At 59.1% G+C, this 16,873-nt stretch overlaps 2 protein-coding genes across 6 annotated transcripts; one reads left to right on the forward strand and one right to left on the reverse strand.

The window, feature by feature from the left end:
• Positions 1-660: 660 nt before the first annotated feature.
• CDH24 (cadherin 24) lies at positions 661-10,462 on the forward strand. Of its 5 annotated transcripts, none has more exons than XM_036355691.1 (14): positions 661-798; positions 2,032-2,084; positions 2,245-2,547; positions 2,729-3,023; positions 3,201-3,320; positions 3,392-3,559; positions 3,706-3,893; positions 4,253-4,506; positions 5,387-5,523; positions 7,856-7,977; positions 8,057-8,168; positions 8,390-8,638; positions 9,165-10,141; positions 10,229-10,462. In XM_036355691.1, the coding sequence occupies exons 3-13, from the start codon at positions 2,347-2,349 to the stop codon at positions 9,659-9,661; spliced, it is 2,343 nt and encodes a 780-aa protein (XP_036211584.1). In that variant the 5' UTR covers positions 661-798; positions 2,032-2,084; positions 2,245-2,346; the 3' UTR covers positions 9,662-10,141; positions 10,229-10,462. The 5 variants fall into 5 exon arrangements, with proteins under 5 accessions (XP_036211584.1, XP_036211611.1, XP_036211575.1 ...); XM_036355718.1 differs by lacking the exon at positions 2,032-2,084 and adding an exon at positions 5,925-5,949 and having other exon boundaries at positions 5,387-5,594; XM_036355682.1 differs by lacking the exon at positions 2,032-2,084.
• Positions 10,463-15,585: 5,123 nt separating this feature from the next.
• On the reverse strand, positions 15,586-16,592 carry PSMB11 (proteasome subunit beta 11). The gene has a single exon (XM_036342088.1). It carries the CDS (start codon positions 16,483-16,485, stop codon positions 15,586-15,588), a length of 900 nt encoding a protein of 299 aa, XP_036197981.1. The 5' UTR covers positions 16,486-16,592.
• Between the last annotated feature and the right edge of the window lie 281 nt (positions 16,593-16,873).

The raw sequence follows: 16,873 nt of genomic DNA on the forward strand, positions 1-16,873 counted from the left end.
GCCCCCTGGGTCCCGCTGGAGGCATTTTGGTCACCTGCTTTTCACCTTCAAGGTGCCTCCCACAACTGCCGCCAGAGGGCGGCAGCCGCCCGCCCGGTAGGCGCCTGTTAATGAGCTTCCCAAAAAGGCTCCACTCCCCACCTCCGTTCCCGCCAGCCCAGCTTCCTGGGCCCAGCCCGGGGACTCCCTGGACCTTTATGCCATCCTGAAGCGCACCCCAGCAGGCTCGCTACTGTGTCCTGCACCGGCTGCCCAAATGCCGCCGCCTTGCGGCCAGGGTCCATACCAGCCCCCGAGGCCGGTCCGCGAGCGAGAGCGGGCCTCTCCGCAGTGGCCCCTAATTCCCCTCCTAGCCTCCAGCTCGCCCTGCGACCCCGCTGTGGGGGCATGCAGCCCCCTTGGCACTAACGGGTGCACCCTCCCGCCAGCTCTGGGGACCTGGCCTGGACGTCCCCCCAAGTGCCTCGCTGCGGGCCGGGCCCAGGAGGGGTGGTGCATCTGTATGCGCCCCGCGGCCTGGCGGCGCCGCCCCCGCCCCCGCCGCGCGGGCCGGGCTGGCCGGGGAGGGTCGGAGGCTGGGCTCTCCTCTCCCGCGCGGCGCGGAGCTGCCTCGCTCCTCCGCAGGCGGAGCCTCTTCCCCCGCCCCCTCCGTCTCGCTCCCTTGTTCTCGCCGGGGCCGCTCAGACCTGCAGCGGAGCCGCGGCGCCCGCTCGGATCGGCTCCGGCTGCGCCCCGGGGACCCGGCGACGAGGGCGGGCGGGGGTGCTCCCGCCGGACGGGGCCCGTCAGTGCTGCCAGGTAAGGGCCTGTCCGGGAGCCCGGGGTCGGGGGTCCGCGGAGGGGCAGCGGGGGGCCCGCAGTCTGCGGGTGTCTTCAGAGCAGTGCGCTCCCGGCTGAGAGCCTGCCGCCGGCTCCCTTCTCCCGCGCTCTGCCTGTCTCTTCTTCCCTCGCACCTCCCGCCTTCTTTTTCCCATTTTCCTCTCCCTCGATGTCTCCTCTCTCTGCCAGTTTGCCATCTCTGCCCCTTCCCTGTCTCCCCAGCCCTTCTCTCTCCCTCTTGACCTGTCTTTCCCCATCTCCACTTCCTCTTTGCCTTTTTCTTCCTCTACCTTAGTCTCTCCTTTCCTGTCTCTCTCCTCTCTTCCCGCTCTCCTTTCCTTCCCCTATTCCTGCCCGCTCCTCTCCCCTTCCCACTATCCTGTTTTCCACTCTATTCCTTCCTTCCCTCCGCGTCCCGCCTCCCTCTCTGGTCCCCGGCTTCCCTCCCGGCTTTCCTCTTCCCTCGGGAGGGGAAGGATTATCAGGTGTGTGTCTGCTCCCGGGGAGGATGGAGGCGGCCACGGCTACCTGCGGGTCCCCCCCACCCCTAGGACGGAGGGTGGAGATGGCCGTGGGAGGGGTCCTCACTCTAGCTCCCACCCGAAGCCCCTCCTAGCCACCCCCTCTCCCAGAAGGAAGTTCAGGCGGCCTGGTCTGACCCCTGCAGCTGAGGCTGACCTGCCTGCCCATCACACACGCCAAGCCCCTCTGCCCCTGCGCTTCCATTCCCCAGACCAGTACCTATGACTCTTGTCTGCCTTTCAGACACCAGGCAGCCTCCTTTGCTCTCTCCTTCAGTCTCACTGCCATTCTGTCTGTCTCTGCTGGACAGTCCAGTCTTGATTTCACCCCCCCATCACCCTGTGTCTCTTCCTCCTCCCCAGTCTACTGGCTCTGCCCCCAACTCTACCCCCTCTTCCTTCAGCTCTGGCTCCCCACTCTGCCTCATGAGCCCAGGTCCCTTTCAAGGACTTCAGCTGGCAGTGTGGGCCGGGGGCAGCTTCCTGCGGGGGGAGGGACTTGCAAGGGCTCTCCAGCCTGTTTCAGGCTGCACTCCTTGTGATTTCAACCTGACCCTACACAACTCCACGCATCCCAACCCCCGGGTGGTCAGCCTTTCCCGGGTGGCACCCATCTCCTCCAGCCCCTGCTGCATGTGCAACATGGGCTTTCATGCCCTCCCAGCACCCCCTCGCCTGTTTTCTTCCCCAGCTTCTCTATTCAGAATTGACTGGCTGGAGATTTATCAGCTCGGAGGGCTGGAGGTGAATACAGGCAGAGCCGGGTGGAGGGGAGGACCAGCCTGTCTGCTCTCTGTCTTCATCTGGGTTCTGGGCAGGGGGAGTCTGGTTCCATAGAGCATCTACCTCTGGTTTAGGGAGGGTTAAGTGTTTCCTTGACCCTGAACAGCTACCTGTCCTGCAGGTGTGGATCCATGGGATAGCCCCAGCATGTGCCCCTCTGCCCCAGTCAGCTCATGCCTCAGCACCTGGGGACAGTGAACAGAGCCCTGGCTAGAGCCCAAACATGTGGGGCCTGGTGAGGCTCCTGCTGGCCTGGCTGGGTGGTTGGGGCTGCATGGGGCGCCTGGCAGCCCCAGCCCGGGCCTGGGAAGGGGCCCGGAGGGGCCCAGGACCAGCACTGCTGCGGACCCGAAGGAGCTGGGTGTGGAACCAGTTCTTTGTCATCGAGGAATATGCCGGTCCAGAGCCCGTCCTCATTGGCAAGGTAAGGATCAAGCCCTCCTATGGCTACCTTGACTCTCAAGCCCTGCCCTGTCACTTCATCATTTCTGCAATGACCTTGGTCCCTCAGGACTCCTAACACTCCACTCAGTCCTAGACTTAGACTCTTTAACCCGCTGTTCCTATGTGCGGAACCTGCTGCCATTTTCCCCTGACCCTCACAGCTGCACTCGGATGTGGATCGGGGTGAGGGCCGCACCAAGTACCTGCTGACCGGGGAGGGGGCAGGCACCGTGTTTGTGATTGACGAGGCCACAGGCAATATCCATGTCACCAAGAGCCTGGACCGGGAGGAGAAGGCACAGTACGTGCTACTGGCCCAAGCCGTGGACCGAGCCTCCAACCGTCCCCTGGAGCCCCCATCAGAGTTCATCATCAAGGTGCAGGACATCAACGACAATCCCCCCATCTTTCCCCTCGGGCCCTACCACGCCACAGTTCCTGAGATGTCCAACGTCGGTGAGTACCCCAAGTCTAAACACGCAGATCCCACCTCCTCTTTTCTCCGTCCCCTTGCTTTCTGCCCCAAAACCGAATCTTTCGATTCAGGCCTGCTCATGTCTGGGTTCCCCTCATCTACTATTCTCCCCCTCCTGGGCCTGCCCCTGCTGAATGGGGTGCCGGGATCCCCCACAGGGACATCAGTCATCCAGGTGACTGCTCACGACGCCGATGACCCCAGCTATGGGAACAGCGCCAAGCTGGTGTACACTGTGCTGGATGGACTGCCTTTCTTCTCCGTGGACCCCCAGACTGGTGAGGACAGGGGTCGGGAGTGGTGGGGCAGCCATGGGAGAGGCACCCCTTGACCCAGTGTCTCTCCCTAGGAGTCGTGCGTACCGCCATCCCCAACATGGACCGAGAGACACAGGAGGAGTTCTTGGTGGTGATTCAGGCCAAGGACATGGGCGGCCACATGGGGGGGCTGTCGGGCAGTACTACGGTGACGGTCACCCTCAGCGATGTCAACGACAATCCCCCCAAGTTCCCTCAGAGTAAGGGGCCAGTGCTGCCACCTGAGCCACCCTTTGACCACCCACCCCACTCCTCCCCCAGCCAGGCTCCGGAAGAAGGAAGTGCTGGGGGAGGGAGGAGCGTTGGGGACCTCTCTGAGAATGTCTCCCCTCCATCCACCCCCAAGGCCTGTACCAGTTCTCGGTGGTGGAGACAGCTGGGCCAGGCACCCTGGTGGGCCGGCTTCGGGCCCAGGACCCAGACCTGGGGGACAACGCCCTCATGGCATACAGCATCCTAGATGGGGAGGGGTCCGAGGCCTTCAGCATCAGCACAGACGCCCAAGGTCGAGATGGGCTCCTCACTGTCCGAAAGGTTAGCCTCTTGTCCGCTAACACTTGCAGACTCACTCATACCCACCTCCTGCCCCCGGGACACACTTCTCGCTGGTCTAGAACAGACCCAGGAAGCTATGTTAGAGCTCAGAAATCATAGCCATCCCCTCATCTTTCAGATGAGGGCCTGGGGCTCAAGACTTCATATATCAGAGTCTGTGATAGAGCTGGGGATAGACCTAGAGTTACTCACGAAGTCATCTGCCCCCACCCTTGACCACCAAGGCCACTGGCCCTCTCAGCACTGGGTGCTTCTGGGGAAAGGCCTCCTCACCCTCCGGGAGCCTGGGCCTGCCCTGGTTTCTACATGTCTCAGTCACTCCACCTCCCCTGCCGTAGTCCCTAGACTTTGAGACCCGTCACTCCTACTCCTTCCGTGTGGAGGCCACCAACACGCTCATTGACCCAGCCTACCTGCGGCGAGGGCCCTTCAAGGATGTGGCCTCAGTGCGCATAGCGGTGCAGGATGCCCCAGAGCCGCCCGCCTTCACCCAGGCAGCCTACCACCTGGTGGTGCCCGAGAACAAGGCTCCTGGGACCCTGGTGGGCCAGGTCTCAGCCACTGACCTGGACTCCCCCGCCAGCCTGATCAGGTGAGTGGAGGGTGTCAGGGCAGGGCCAGGCCTGGGGGAAGGTGCCCAGGGGCGGTCTAGTCCCTTGGAGGATGTCTCACTTGCCTCCTGGCAGAGGTCTCCCTCCCTGGGGGCCTGGGGCCAGGGGAGGGCCGGAGGACCTGGCTCCACACTCCCGACTCTCCACTCATCCCTCTGGGTGGATGAGAGAGGTGCCTCCTAGTGGCAGTGCAAGCAGATGTGATGTCATCGGCCAAGTGTGCTTGATCACTGGGTCACGCCCTCAGCCTGTCACACTGACATTTAATTCTCACAACTGCCCTATGAAGGAGCGTCTTCGTCACCAGCCTTGCGAGGCTAGGCCTGTGAGGGTTAGTAACTTGCCCAAGGTCACCCGGTCAGTGAGTGGCAGAGCTGGGTGTCAAACCTGGGGTGAGAAGCCCGTCGCCACCCACCCAGAGAACCCGTCTTCCCACTGCCCAGCACTGAGGGAGGAGCTGGTCTCATGCCCATTGTGCAGTTGGGGAGACAGAGGTTAAACCATTTGCCCAAGGTCCCACAGTGGGTCTGGGGCAGAGTGGAGCTAGAACACAGATCCCGGGGTCCCCAGAACAGAGCCCAGAGTCTGAAAGACAGGCAGTGTCTCCCCACTTCTACCTCTTTCTGTCTCTCTCCCCGACCCCTAGGAAACCCAGTCCCCCTGAGTTTCATGACAGGTATTTAATGTTGATGACTTCCCAGGGACATTGTCTTTTAAGGGGACCCTATGTGAGTTATAGTTGTGGGTGCATGGGGCAGGAGGCCCAGTAAGGGGAACAGAAGGAGGGGGGGGGGGGCGCGGAGAGCAGTAAGCTGTGGCCTTGCCCCCAGATCAGCCCCAGTTCTACTCTGTCTTCACCAGATACTCCATCCTCCCCCACTCGGATGTGGAGCGCTGCTTCTCCATCGAGCCTGAGGACGGCACCATCCGCACAGCTGTGCCCCTGGACCGCGAGGCTCGAGCCTGGCACAACCTCACGGTGCTGGCCACAGAGCTTGGTGAGGAGTCCTGGGCCCCCGGAGGCCCTGGAGAAGGCAGCAGCCTCCTGGCAGAGGGACTGTCCCCGAGCGTGGGCGCAGGGGGGAGGAAGGGTACTGCCATCGGACCCTCCCCCGTGTACTGGGTCCCCAGTCTGGATCACCACCATCAGGCAGGCCTGCTCTCCTCGGCTGGTGGGTCTGCTAGAGCATTCTCCTGACCTTAAATTCACTCCTATGCCTGACTTTTCCCATCTCCAAAGTAAGTGTAACCTCAAATAGCTCCCAACCCCTAAGAATCCCAGCCTGCACCCTGGTAGACCCGCCCTGTGTACTCTCTGCTTCAGGCTGAAGCCAAGGGCCGGGGAAGGGCTGGGACCTGCTCTGGGGGCTGATTGGGGGGCCCTAGTGGTCACTCCCAGGGAAGCCCTGAAGGGAACCCTCAAGGTAGGGGAGAAGGCTGGCTCCTCTCCTGCCCCTGTCAGTCGCCAGTCACCAGCAGCATGGTTCAGCGGCCTCTCTCCGGGCAGCTCTGGCCCATGGAGGCAGGGAGCCGCCCCCCTGTCAGTCTCCCCTTATCACCCCTGCTCAGGCCCAGGGTGCACTACATTTGCTGTGTCCCATCCATGGGAGTTGTCACTGTGGTGTGTAGATGTTTGCATGTCAGTCAAGAGCTAATGTATGCGTGTCTGCGTGTTGTGCACTTACTTGTGAATATAATCCCATGTGTATGAAAAGTACATATGCTCACATACATATTTATGAGTACATGTCTATATATATGTATATGTAGTTGAGTGTTTAGAATTACATTTACATTATTTATGCAGAATTACATTTACATTATTTATGCATATGTGTAATTGAATGTGTATAATGATAGGTACACGTAGCTGGTTGTGTCTGTTGTTTTATATATGTGAGTGTTTATGGACAGATAATAACTTATTACTTATTGTATATCAGGCACTGGTCTTAGTACCAAATGTAGATTTATTCATTTAATCATCACCACAAATTTGTGAGGGAGGTATGATTATTTCTCCATTTTACAATGAGAAAACTCAAGCAAAGGCAAGTTAAAGAGCTTTCCAAGGTCACACAGAGATGAAGTGATGGAACAGGCAGACCCAGTCAGGCTACAGAGTCTGAGCTATGTCCTTTCACCATGCCGCTGTCATACGTGTTAAATCGTACTTGTATAGGTTATGTCCGTGCAGCTGTGTGTCACGTGGCAGTGCATGCCTGTCTGTCCCTGAGTGTTCCTGAGTGTATATATAGTGTGTGTTATGGCTGCCTGTGTACACATAACCAGCCGTGTGTGTGTGTGTGTGTGTGTGTGTGTGTGTGTGTTTCCCCTCACTGTCTTTTCACCCTTCTGCCAAGTCCTGCTCCCCGCTGGAACCCCAGTATCAACTAGCAGATCCTGGGCCCTTAGTGCAGTGAAGGAATGGATCCAGCCCCATCCTGTCTCTGGTGTATCCCCAGCCTTTAGCCAGGCAGCCCACTCAGCCTCCTTTGCCAGGCTGCGACCTTCAGCTCTCTCCGTGTGGGGGGTGAGGGCGATAGTAAAGGGATCAGCCTAGGAGAGGTGAGCACTAGGGTGAGCAGGGATGCACATATTTCCATTCTCTCTTGGGGCCACTGGCAGGGAGAAGCAAGGCAGGGTAGTGGTGGGAGCCACCTGATGAAGGGACGGGAGAAGAGGGGCCTGCATCTGCCTGTGGTGCCCAGGCTCTGTACCCTGTGCAGCATGCAGCGCCTCCCTCCCCAAGGTCAATTCTAAGTGATACTCATTGCTGCACCACAGCCTTCCTCTGATGGGGCGTGGTGTGTGTGTGTGTGTGTGTGTGTGTGTGTGTGTGTGTCCTCCCACCAATGCCGGGCATGAAAATGCATTATCTGGACCCTGGGGGTTGGGGGATACTGTACCCACTGTGTACACTGAACATCCACTTCATGTATGTTGCATTTATTTTCAATGCTGAGTGTCCTAATATATGGTATGCCTGTGCTTGTGTATTTCATGGCTGTTGTCTAAATGCAACCTGTATGCACCTTCTATCTACCCTTCATTTATGGTGTATGTGCCCTACATGTGGGTTATTGTTTGTGTAAATCATGGGTGCTACCTTCCTGTCAATGTATATTGTGTATTGCACATGTCTTGGGCACTACATGAATGTTGTATGCACTTGGTCTTGTTCCATTCATTGCAAACTGTTTGCTACTTGCAAATTGCATGCATATGTGTTGCATGTGCATGCTATGTGCTGCATGTGACATCCATGCCCATGCACCATGTATGTTTGTCTGCGTGTGTGGGGTGTATGTGTTCATGTTCTGGCTTCAGACAGCTCCGCACAGGCCTCCCGTGTGCAAGTGGCCATCCAGACCTTGGATGAGAATGACAATGCTCCCCAGCTGGCTGAGCCCTACGACACCTTCGTGTGTGACTCTGCAGCCCCTGGCCAGGTGAGCTGCTGAGACAGAGGGGCTGGGACCGCAGACCTCTGGCTGCGCACTCCATACAGGCCTGTTTCCTTCCTCCCAGCTGATTCAGGTCATCCGGGCTTTGGACAGAGACGAAGCTGGCAACAGTAGCCGTGTCTCCCTTCAAGGTCCTCTGGGCCCTGATGCCAACTTCACTGTCCGGGACAACCAAGGTGGGTGGCCTGCCCATGCTTGCCTCCCTGCTCCTCTCTAGCTCCAGCCTACCTGACCCCTGCCCGCCTATCTGGTCTCTCCTCCTAACAGAAAGGAGATGTGGCTTTGCTCATATTTGCTGACTGTAAACCTTCCCCATGGGAAGCTGTCTCCATGGGCCAGCCTGACCCTACTGGGAAGGTATCCCAGGAGATGTCGTAACACCTCCTCTCTCCCACAGATGGCTCTGCCAGCCTACTGCTGCCCTCTCGTCCTGCCCCGCCCCGCCAGGCCCCCTACCTGGTTCCCATAGAACTGTGGGACTGGGGGACCCCAGCCCTGAGCAGCACTGCTACAGTGACCGTCAGCATGTGCCGCTGCCGGCCTGACGGCTCCGTGGCATCCTGCCGGCCCGAGGCTCAGCTCTCACCCGCTGGGCTCAGCACCGGGGCCCTGCTCGCCATTGTCACCTGTGTGGGCACCCTGCTTGGTGAGTCGGGCCACAGTGGGACATAGATGTGGGGTCCAGGTCCTTGGGGATGTGGAGAGGCATCAGGACCCTGGACTTAGGGAAATCCACCCTCGGGCTTACAGGAACCCTCGTGCCTGTGTTGTCACACTGCCTGATGCATCCAAGAGAAAAGCTCTGGCCTTACATGCCTGACCTGCTGGTCTGCAGTGGCAGTAACAAGCCATAAAACTGTTTATTGAGCCCCAACTCTGGGCCACAGGTGGCCCTGGGCACATCACTTAACGGTATTGCATTTCATCCTTTTGACAACCCTGCGAGGTAAATGCTTTCCCTGTTTTCCATACGAGCAATCGATCTAAGGGTCAGAGAGGTTTGGACACGTTAGGCAACTTCCCATGCTCACACAACAGGTAAGGGCTGAAGCCTGGACCCACACGAAGTTCACTAGACATCAAACCTAGGGCTTGCCACCCCCAGGCCACACTGCCTCCTCCGGCACCCACCCTCTGCCGCCCGCTGGCTCAGCGCCCGTCCTCTCCCCCAGCCCTGGTGGTGCTCTTCGCGGCCCTACGGCGCCAAAAGCAGGAAGCACTGATGGTGCTGGAGGAGGAGGACGTCAGGGAAAACATCATCACCTACGACGATGAGGGCGGCGGGGAGGAGGACACGGAGGCCTTTGACATCAGCGCCCTGCAGAACCCCGACGGGGCCCTGCCGGCCCCCGGGCCTCCCGCGCGCCGGGACGTGCTCCCCCGGGCTCGGGCGCCGCGCCAGCCCCGGGCCCCGGGCCCCGGCCCCGCCGACGTGGCGCAGCTCCTGGCGCTGCGGCTCCGCGAGGCCGACGAGGACCCCAGCGTGCCGCCCTACGACTCGGTGCAGGTGTACGGCTACGAGGGCCGCGGATCGTCCTGTGGCTCCCTCAGCTCCCTTGGCTCCGAGGCCGGCGGCGCGCCTGGCCCGGCGGAGCCGCTGGATGACTGGGGGCCGCTCTTCCGCACCCTGGCCGAGCTGTACGGGGCCAAGGAGCCCCCGGCGCCCTGAGTCGGGCTGCCCTGCCGGCCATGGTGGGGGAGCCCGCACCGGCCCTCTGAGTGAACCCCGGTGTCCAAGCAGGTGGCAGCAGCCCAGGGGCCCCAAGCCTTTTCCCCATCCCTGTGTCCCTGATCCCCCAGGCACCCCGCTCCTCCCTCCCTCCTCCTGAGTCTTCTGTGTCTCTCTCCAGGGACCTCTGTCCCTGGAACTCTGTCTGGGCCTGGGTTGTGTGGCTCCGACTGAATCTCTGTTCTGTCACTGTGATTCCACCTTCTCCGTGGCTGTTTTTGTCTCTGGATTCTAAACCTCATGCTCTCTGTCTCCCTTGCCCCCACACACATGCTTGTGTCTGTCTCCTGCCCACATCTGCCCCATTTCTCTCTGGGTCCCTGTGACTGGATTTCTGTTTTTTGCCGTTGTCCAACCCAAAAGCAAGAGAAACTTCCAGCCACTGCTGCCCATCTTCCTGCAGGGGATGTTCGGCCCCAGGTCAGTGCCCCGAGATTGTGTGGGGCGCAGGTGGCCCGAAGCCCTCCCCCACTCACTACCTCTAACGAGGCTCTCCTGTCTTTACAGACCTTCCCGCATGGTTCCATCCATCACTCATGGCCCATCCTGGCTCTCCTGGCCTCCAGCAGAGAAAGGGAGCCAGCCCACCCCCAGGGGAGAGCTCCAGCACCACCCCACACATACACACACACTTGGCTGCCTCCCTGGAGCTCTGCCAGGCTCTTGGCATCCCAGCTCTGGGCATTGTCTTGTGTGCTTCCCAGGCCCCAGCGGGAGGGGAGGGGAAGGAAAGGGGGAGGCATCTGGGGAAGGGGAAAGAGGGAGGATGGGGAGGAGCCTCCATCTCTAATTTCATAATAAACAAACACTTTATTTTGTAAAGCTGGAGCCCTGTTCTGTTTCTGCACTCAGGCTTCTGGACGGAGCTTCATTGTGCCAAAGGGCGGGAGGAGAGGCCTAAGCTTATTCCCCCTGGCTCATTCTTTCTCCTTTGGGGGGCAGTCCACTTCAAGTCCCTCTAGATCAGTGGTCACCAACCTTTCGGACCTCACGGACCACCAGGGGTCCGCAGACCACCGGTTGGCGACCGCTGCTCTAGACAGAGGAGGGTTTGCGTGGCTTCCATTCAGGAAGTGAGGAAATAATGACTTGTGCCCCACTCCTACCACCAACTGTTTGGGTTCCCTATTGTTCTCAAACTGTCCTAGGAAATTAAGATGTGGGGACTGGCCAGAGGGAAGGATGGAAAGAAGTAGAGGGTGAGGGCTACAGAGAAGAGAGGAGGAGAGATGAAAGAAGAGCCCTAGCTGGTTTGGCTCCGTGGATAGATTGTTGGCCTGCGGATCAAAGGGTCCAGGGTTCTGTTCTAGCCAAGGGCACATACCTTGTTTGCAGGCTCCTCCCCAGGCCCTGGTTGGGGCTCCTGTAAGAGGCAGCCAGTCCATGTGTTTTTCTCACATCAATATTTCTCTCTGTCTTTCCCTCTCTCTCCCACTCTCTCTTAAAAAAAAAAAAAAAATTCAATAGAAAAATATCCTTGGGTGAGGATTAAAAAGGCTAAGAAGAAAAGAGGGATTTCAGACTATGAAAAAATGTTTGTGTTGGGGGGACAAGCCATTCTCTCTTGGGGCCTGTGGTGCCCATTGGGCAAAGGGTGGGCCAGTGTGAGATGGCACAGTCACACTGAATCCGGGCCTGCTGCCCCAACCTTTAACTCTCCCCAGTCCACTGTCTTATTCTCTTTTCTATATATACTAGAGCCCCGATGCACAAAATTCGTACAAGAGTAGGCCTTTCTTCCCCTGGCTGCCTCGCGTCCCACGGCCCCACCCCCCACCTACTGGTTGTTCCGGAAGGTCATTCCGGACTGTCGTTCCAGTCTAATTAGCATATTAGCTCTTTATTATATAGGACTCGAGGCTCGATGCACAAAATTTGTGCAAGAGTAGGCCTTCCTTCCCCCAGCTACTGGCACCGGCTTCCCTCTGGCACCCGGTACCTGGGCTTCCCTTGCAGCCCTGACTTCTTCCGAAAGGTCATCTGGAAGGACGTCTGGTCTAATTAGCATATTATGCTTTTATTTTTATAGATTTGTTTTAATTTATTTCAGAGAGGCAGGGAGAGGGGGAAAGAGATAGAAACACCAATGATGAGAGAGAATCATCGATTGGCTGCCTCCTGCATGCCCCCCACTGGGGATCAAGCCTGCAACCTGGGCATGTGCCCTGACCAGGAATCAAACCGTGACCTCCTTGTTCATAGACCAACACTCAGCCACTGAGCCAGCTGGCTGAGCCATTGTCTTATTCTTCATGGAGCACAAAGGAGGAGGGTGAGGACCAGAGAGGCAGAATCAAAGCCAACTGGGGTGGGAGCTGAGTGGGAGCAGCCAGCATCGCTCAATGTCCACTCTCTGAGCAGAGAAGGGATCAGCGTGAGTACTCAGGCCTCCCTCCTAACTCCAGGGGGCGGAGGGGACGGGATCTTGTAGACTCGAGTAGGTGGGTCAGGACAGGTCCTTATGTCCCTCCCCTCCAAGTGTGAGCTGCTGGCAATCAGGAAAGCTGCTCCAAGGGTTACTGCCTTCTTGCACACCTCCCACACCTGGTTGGTTAGGGCAACCAGGTGGTGGGACAATAAGGACCCTTGCCCCAGGGCTGGAGTTGTCATTTCCTCTGCTGAAGGCTGGAACTGGACCCCTGACTGCCAAAGGCCTGTGCAAGAGCAGGCAGTCTGCCCCCTAAAGGCCTCAGGTGACAGTGAGGAAGCAGCACACCAAGCAGGGTGTCAGAGGAACAAGGTCTTCCAGCTCAGGGCAGGACAGGCAAGATCCCTACCCCTTTGATCTCTCTCTGATAGCTGCATCAAGCTTCAGGAATAAGTGGAGAAAAGGAGAACTGACTGTGGGCCACTCCTGGGTAGTAAGGGGTGTGTTGACGTGAATGCACACCCTCCTCTGGTCCGGACCTCCCCCACTCATTAAACTTAGGGGGGACAGGGCATGGGAAACAGGCTGGTCAGCAAGACCCTTGGGCTTATCTCTGGTCTCAAATGCTTTATCTTCCGGAAGGACAGAGCCTGTCAAAGGAGTGAAGAAGGGCAGGACCATGAAAGGAAAAGAAAAGGGGAGAAGCAATGGGTGAAGGAGACGCAGGAAGGAGGACGCCCCTCCTGTGCTGCCCTCTTTGTCTGGGTTCCATCCTCCCTCCCAGTCTATGGGAAGTGGAGGGGCACAGAACATCCCAGGAGACTGAGCTACATGCAGTTCCCAGAGAGCCTTTTGCTGGGCTCAGGTGGCAATCCAGGCTCCAGACCACCACTCCCTCCCTCTACTTCTCACTCCCAGGACAGGGGTGGGAGGGTGCAGAAGGGGTGGGATGAGGCCTGACCCCACCTCCTCTTTACTCTGGAACAGTGGGTCGCCAACCCATGGTCTGCGGACCACTGGGGGTCCGTGAGGTCCAAAAGGTTGGTGACCACTGCATTTTCCCAAAAGAAGTGACAAGGCCTGACTTTCTCCCCAATAAGGTCTTGCTCTCCTTATCCAAGTGTTGCTCCTTCTTTTCCAGTCTGTCTCCTGTCTCTGCACTCAGGAACCACACATGCATCACCCGTCACACTCATGTGCACACACCTATCCTGGATCACTCACACCAGGACACAAGACCCACACACATCTCTGCACATGGAGAGGCACTCTCTCATGCCTGATTCCATTAAACACTTGAGTCCTAGGCAAAGCTGCCCTTCCTCCTGTGCTCCCCCAGGACTAGGCTAGCCAGGGTCCCTGACCTCCAGTTATTCTTTCCAGAGCCCTGCCTTCCCTCCCCTGAGGCTGAGGAGCAGGCGAGGGGTGAAGAAGGGTTGCTGAACAGGCCACTGGCCAGATTCTAGACCCTGGCTCCAAGGCTAGTCCTCCTACTGGGCACCTTTATTTTTTTAATCCTTACTCCAATATATTTTTTCCATTGATTTTCAGAGAGAGTGGAAGGTAGGGAGGAGGAGAAGAGAGAGAGAAACATTGAAGTGAGAGAGACACATTGATTGGCTGCCTCCTGCTTGCCCGCACCAGGGCCAGGGATCAAGGTACAGGCCCTTGACTGGGAATCGAATCCATGACCCTTTGGTCCATAGGCTGCCACTCTAACTACTGAGAAAAACCAACTAGGGCCTGGACACCTTTCTCTTTTCTTTTAAATATATTTTTATTGATTTCAGAGAGGAAGGGAGAGGGAGAGAGATAGAAACATCACTGATGAGAGAGAATAATTTATTGGCTGCTTCCTATCCACCCCCCTCCACTGGAGATCCAGCCTGCAACCTGGGCATGTGCCCTGACTGGGAATCGAACCATGACCTCCTGGTTCATAGATCGATGCTCAACCACTGAGCCATACTAGCCAGGCCTGGGCACCTTTCTACAGTCGCTTTTCCCTATCACAATTTCATCCCCTTTGTCCCCACTGCTTTCCTTCTTAGGGCTCCCTGACCTTTCCTCCCTCATCTCCAGTCATCCCCCCCGAAGGCCTGAGCCTGGAGGTCTCCTCTGTCTGGCCAGCTCCTGCCTGGATGACCCCTTAGCCTGAGGTGCAGGGTTGGAACTCAAGGAAGGCCTAGGGGCTGGGAGACGTGTCAGGGGGGGAAGTGGCTGTTATCTGTGGAATGGAAGCTGCAGGAGTGGGATAGAGAAAGATGGTTCAGCAGCCTTCCTTCAGCTCCCATCTCTTGGCTGACGGTGCTTTCTCTGGGAATGGGAGGGGCTGGAGGGTGTCCCTCCTGGAGCTGTCAGCCTGCAGCTCCAAGTCAGGGCTTACAGGGGAGCTGGAGGGGGCCAGGAGGGCAGGAGAAGCCGAGCTAACCTGATAGTTCCCACCGGCACAGCCATCTCCCTCTTTCCTGCGTGCCCCAGAGGCCGCTACAGGAAGGAGAGGCTGGAAAGAAGGCAGAGGGAAGAAGGAGGAGGAGAATCTGGCAGCAGCAACAACAGAACCGAAAGAGCAGCGCACAGGTGCGCTGTGGGGCCGGTTCCAGGCCCTGGCAGGTAGGGCACATGAGGCTCAGGGGGAGCAGCCTCCCTGGGCCACCCCTCCCCCAGGCCCTCAGGGTCCTCTGGGTTCAGTCATCCCTGGCCACGGGCATGGGCTTGGCCCGCTCCTCTCCCCACCTCCCGCCCCAGATGCCTGCAGGGCTCTGTCCTGGTGGCAGGGAGGAAAGTGAGGCAGAGGACCTGGGAGGAGAAGTTGTGCTAAAGCAGCATTGCGCTGGAGCCCAAGGTCTGCCGCTTACTTTGTGACCTCGGGCAAGGTTTCCTCTTCTGTAAAATGAGGATAATTTTTACCTCAGAGAGTTACGCCAGAACTGTACTCACTTAGAATGAAATGGGGCCGGGGGAGGGACGGCAGAGGGGAGCAGATGAGAAGCCCATCGCCACCCACCAGGGCCCCCCCCCCCCCCCCCCCCCGCAATGCTCTGCGCCTCCAGCCTGGGCCCTTTGGGCTACTCCCCACCTCACCCCCACCCCTGGCTTCCCCACCTTAGCAAGCTGAGAAAATGACAGACTCTGAAGCTGAGATAAGGACTAAAATGGGAGGAGGAGGAAAGACCGGGGGTAGGGTGGAGAAAGCAGAGAGAGGGTGGCAGGAAATGAGGGTCTAGCGCCTCGCACAGCGTCTGGCGCACAGCAGGCGCGCAGTGAGGATTTCTGAGAGAAGGACTTGGCGCTGGAAGGAGGCTGGACCAATCTATTGGGCGCCAATAGGGACACGCTGGACAGAACCATCACAGGTCTGGGTTGCAGAAAGAGAGGGAGACTCGGAACAAATGAAACGGGCCACCCCTAAGGGCTGGAGCCAGAGGCTGTGAGGCCGCTCACACCCACCCTTCACCCGCTCCCTGCACTGGGTCCCCCCAAGTCCTGCCACTTCTTACGGAGTCTCAGCCTCTGCAGGGAGCCCCGAGTCTCCCGGTAGGCGTCCCACAGAAGGTTCCCCACCGTCGCCAGCTCCGTGGGGGGTGGCAGGTCCGGGATGGGCCTGGCTGGCCTCCTTCTCCTCTCGCTTCTCCGGCTCCGGGAGCTTCTGCAGCTCCGAGTACAGCACGCAGGCATCGTTGCGTGACACGTACTCCCACCCACTCTCTCGCACATGGAAAAGGTCCACAGAGCCCCCAGAGTAGGCGTCACGGTGGGTGGCGTGGGCCACGGCGCGGCGAGCCAGGGCGTAGGCCTCCTGAGTGGTCATGTCGTAGCGGTAGCCGCGGTCCAGCACGCCGTAGGCATAGGGAGACCCCGAGCCCACCGAGAAGATGTCCCCCTGCAGGCGGGTGCCATCGCTGTAGACATAGAAGAGGGCAGGGCCGGAGCGGTCCCAGCCGCAGAGAGCAGTGGCCACACACAGATCCAGCCCCCGGTAGCGGGACATCATGGTGGACAAGAGCTTGGCAGCGCTGGCCACACTGGGCAGCCGGCCCTCCCTCAGCGCCCGCAGCCGCAGCTCCCGCTGCAGCACCCGGTACCACGTGGCGCAGTCAGCGGAGGTGCCGGACGTGGTGCCCAGGAGGTGCTGGTGGACGGGGATGACCTTGCGGGAGGCTGGACACGCCACGTAGTTGCTGCAGGAGGAACGGGTGTCGGCCGCAGCGATGACTCCGTGACGGAAGCGGAAGGCCAGCGTGGTGGTGCCGTGGGCCAGCCGGGGGCCATGGGTCCTCAAGAAGGTTTGAGGGTCACAGCCGCGGGGCACGGCCCAGCCACCGGCCGGAGACAGGTGAGGAGACAGTCCCTGCGTGTCGGGGGCCTGCCACTTGCACACACCCTGCAGAGCCATGCCTGGAGCGGAGTGAAGGCTGGAAGGAGCAGCACAGGGCTTTGTGGGAGTGTCAGGTGGGGGAAAGGGACGCTAAAGAAAAGCTGTGCCGCAGCCAGAACGGGCAAGGAAGGCGTGTGACTTGTGGCTTCACTTCTCCCTAGTCCCAGATTAGGCTGGGGGACTGGCTGCTGGAGCAGCCCCCTCCTCAGCGGAGAAGCGCTGAGGGGAGACAGGACGAGCCAGCGGAGTTTCCAGTGCTGGGAAGACGCTGCCCCGACACACCTGAGCTTCGCCCAAGGCGTCTCCTGTCCGTCATCCTCAGGCACCTGGAGGAGGTGCGGCTGGGTAACTGCCCAGGGAAGGAGGTGCAAGCCAGAGGGGCAGAGCCGGCTCCCTCTTGTTTTTC

Source organism: Myotis myotis, unplaced genomic scaffold, assembly GCF_014108235.1.
Source record: "Myotis myotis isolate mMyoMyo1 unplaced genomic scaffold, mMyoMyo1.p scaffold_m19_p_1, whole genome shotgun sequence".
Lineage (NCBI taxonomy): Eukaryota > Metazoa > Chordata > Mammalia > Chiroptera > Vespertilionidae > Myotis > Myotis myotis.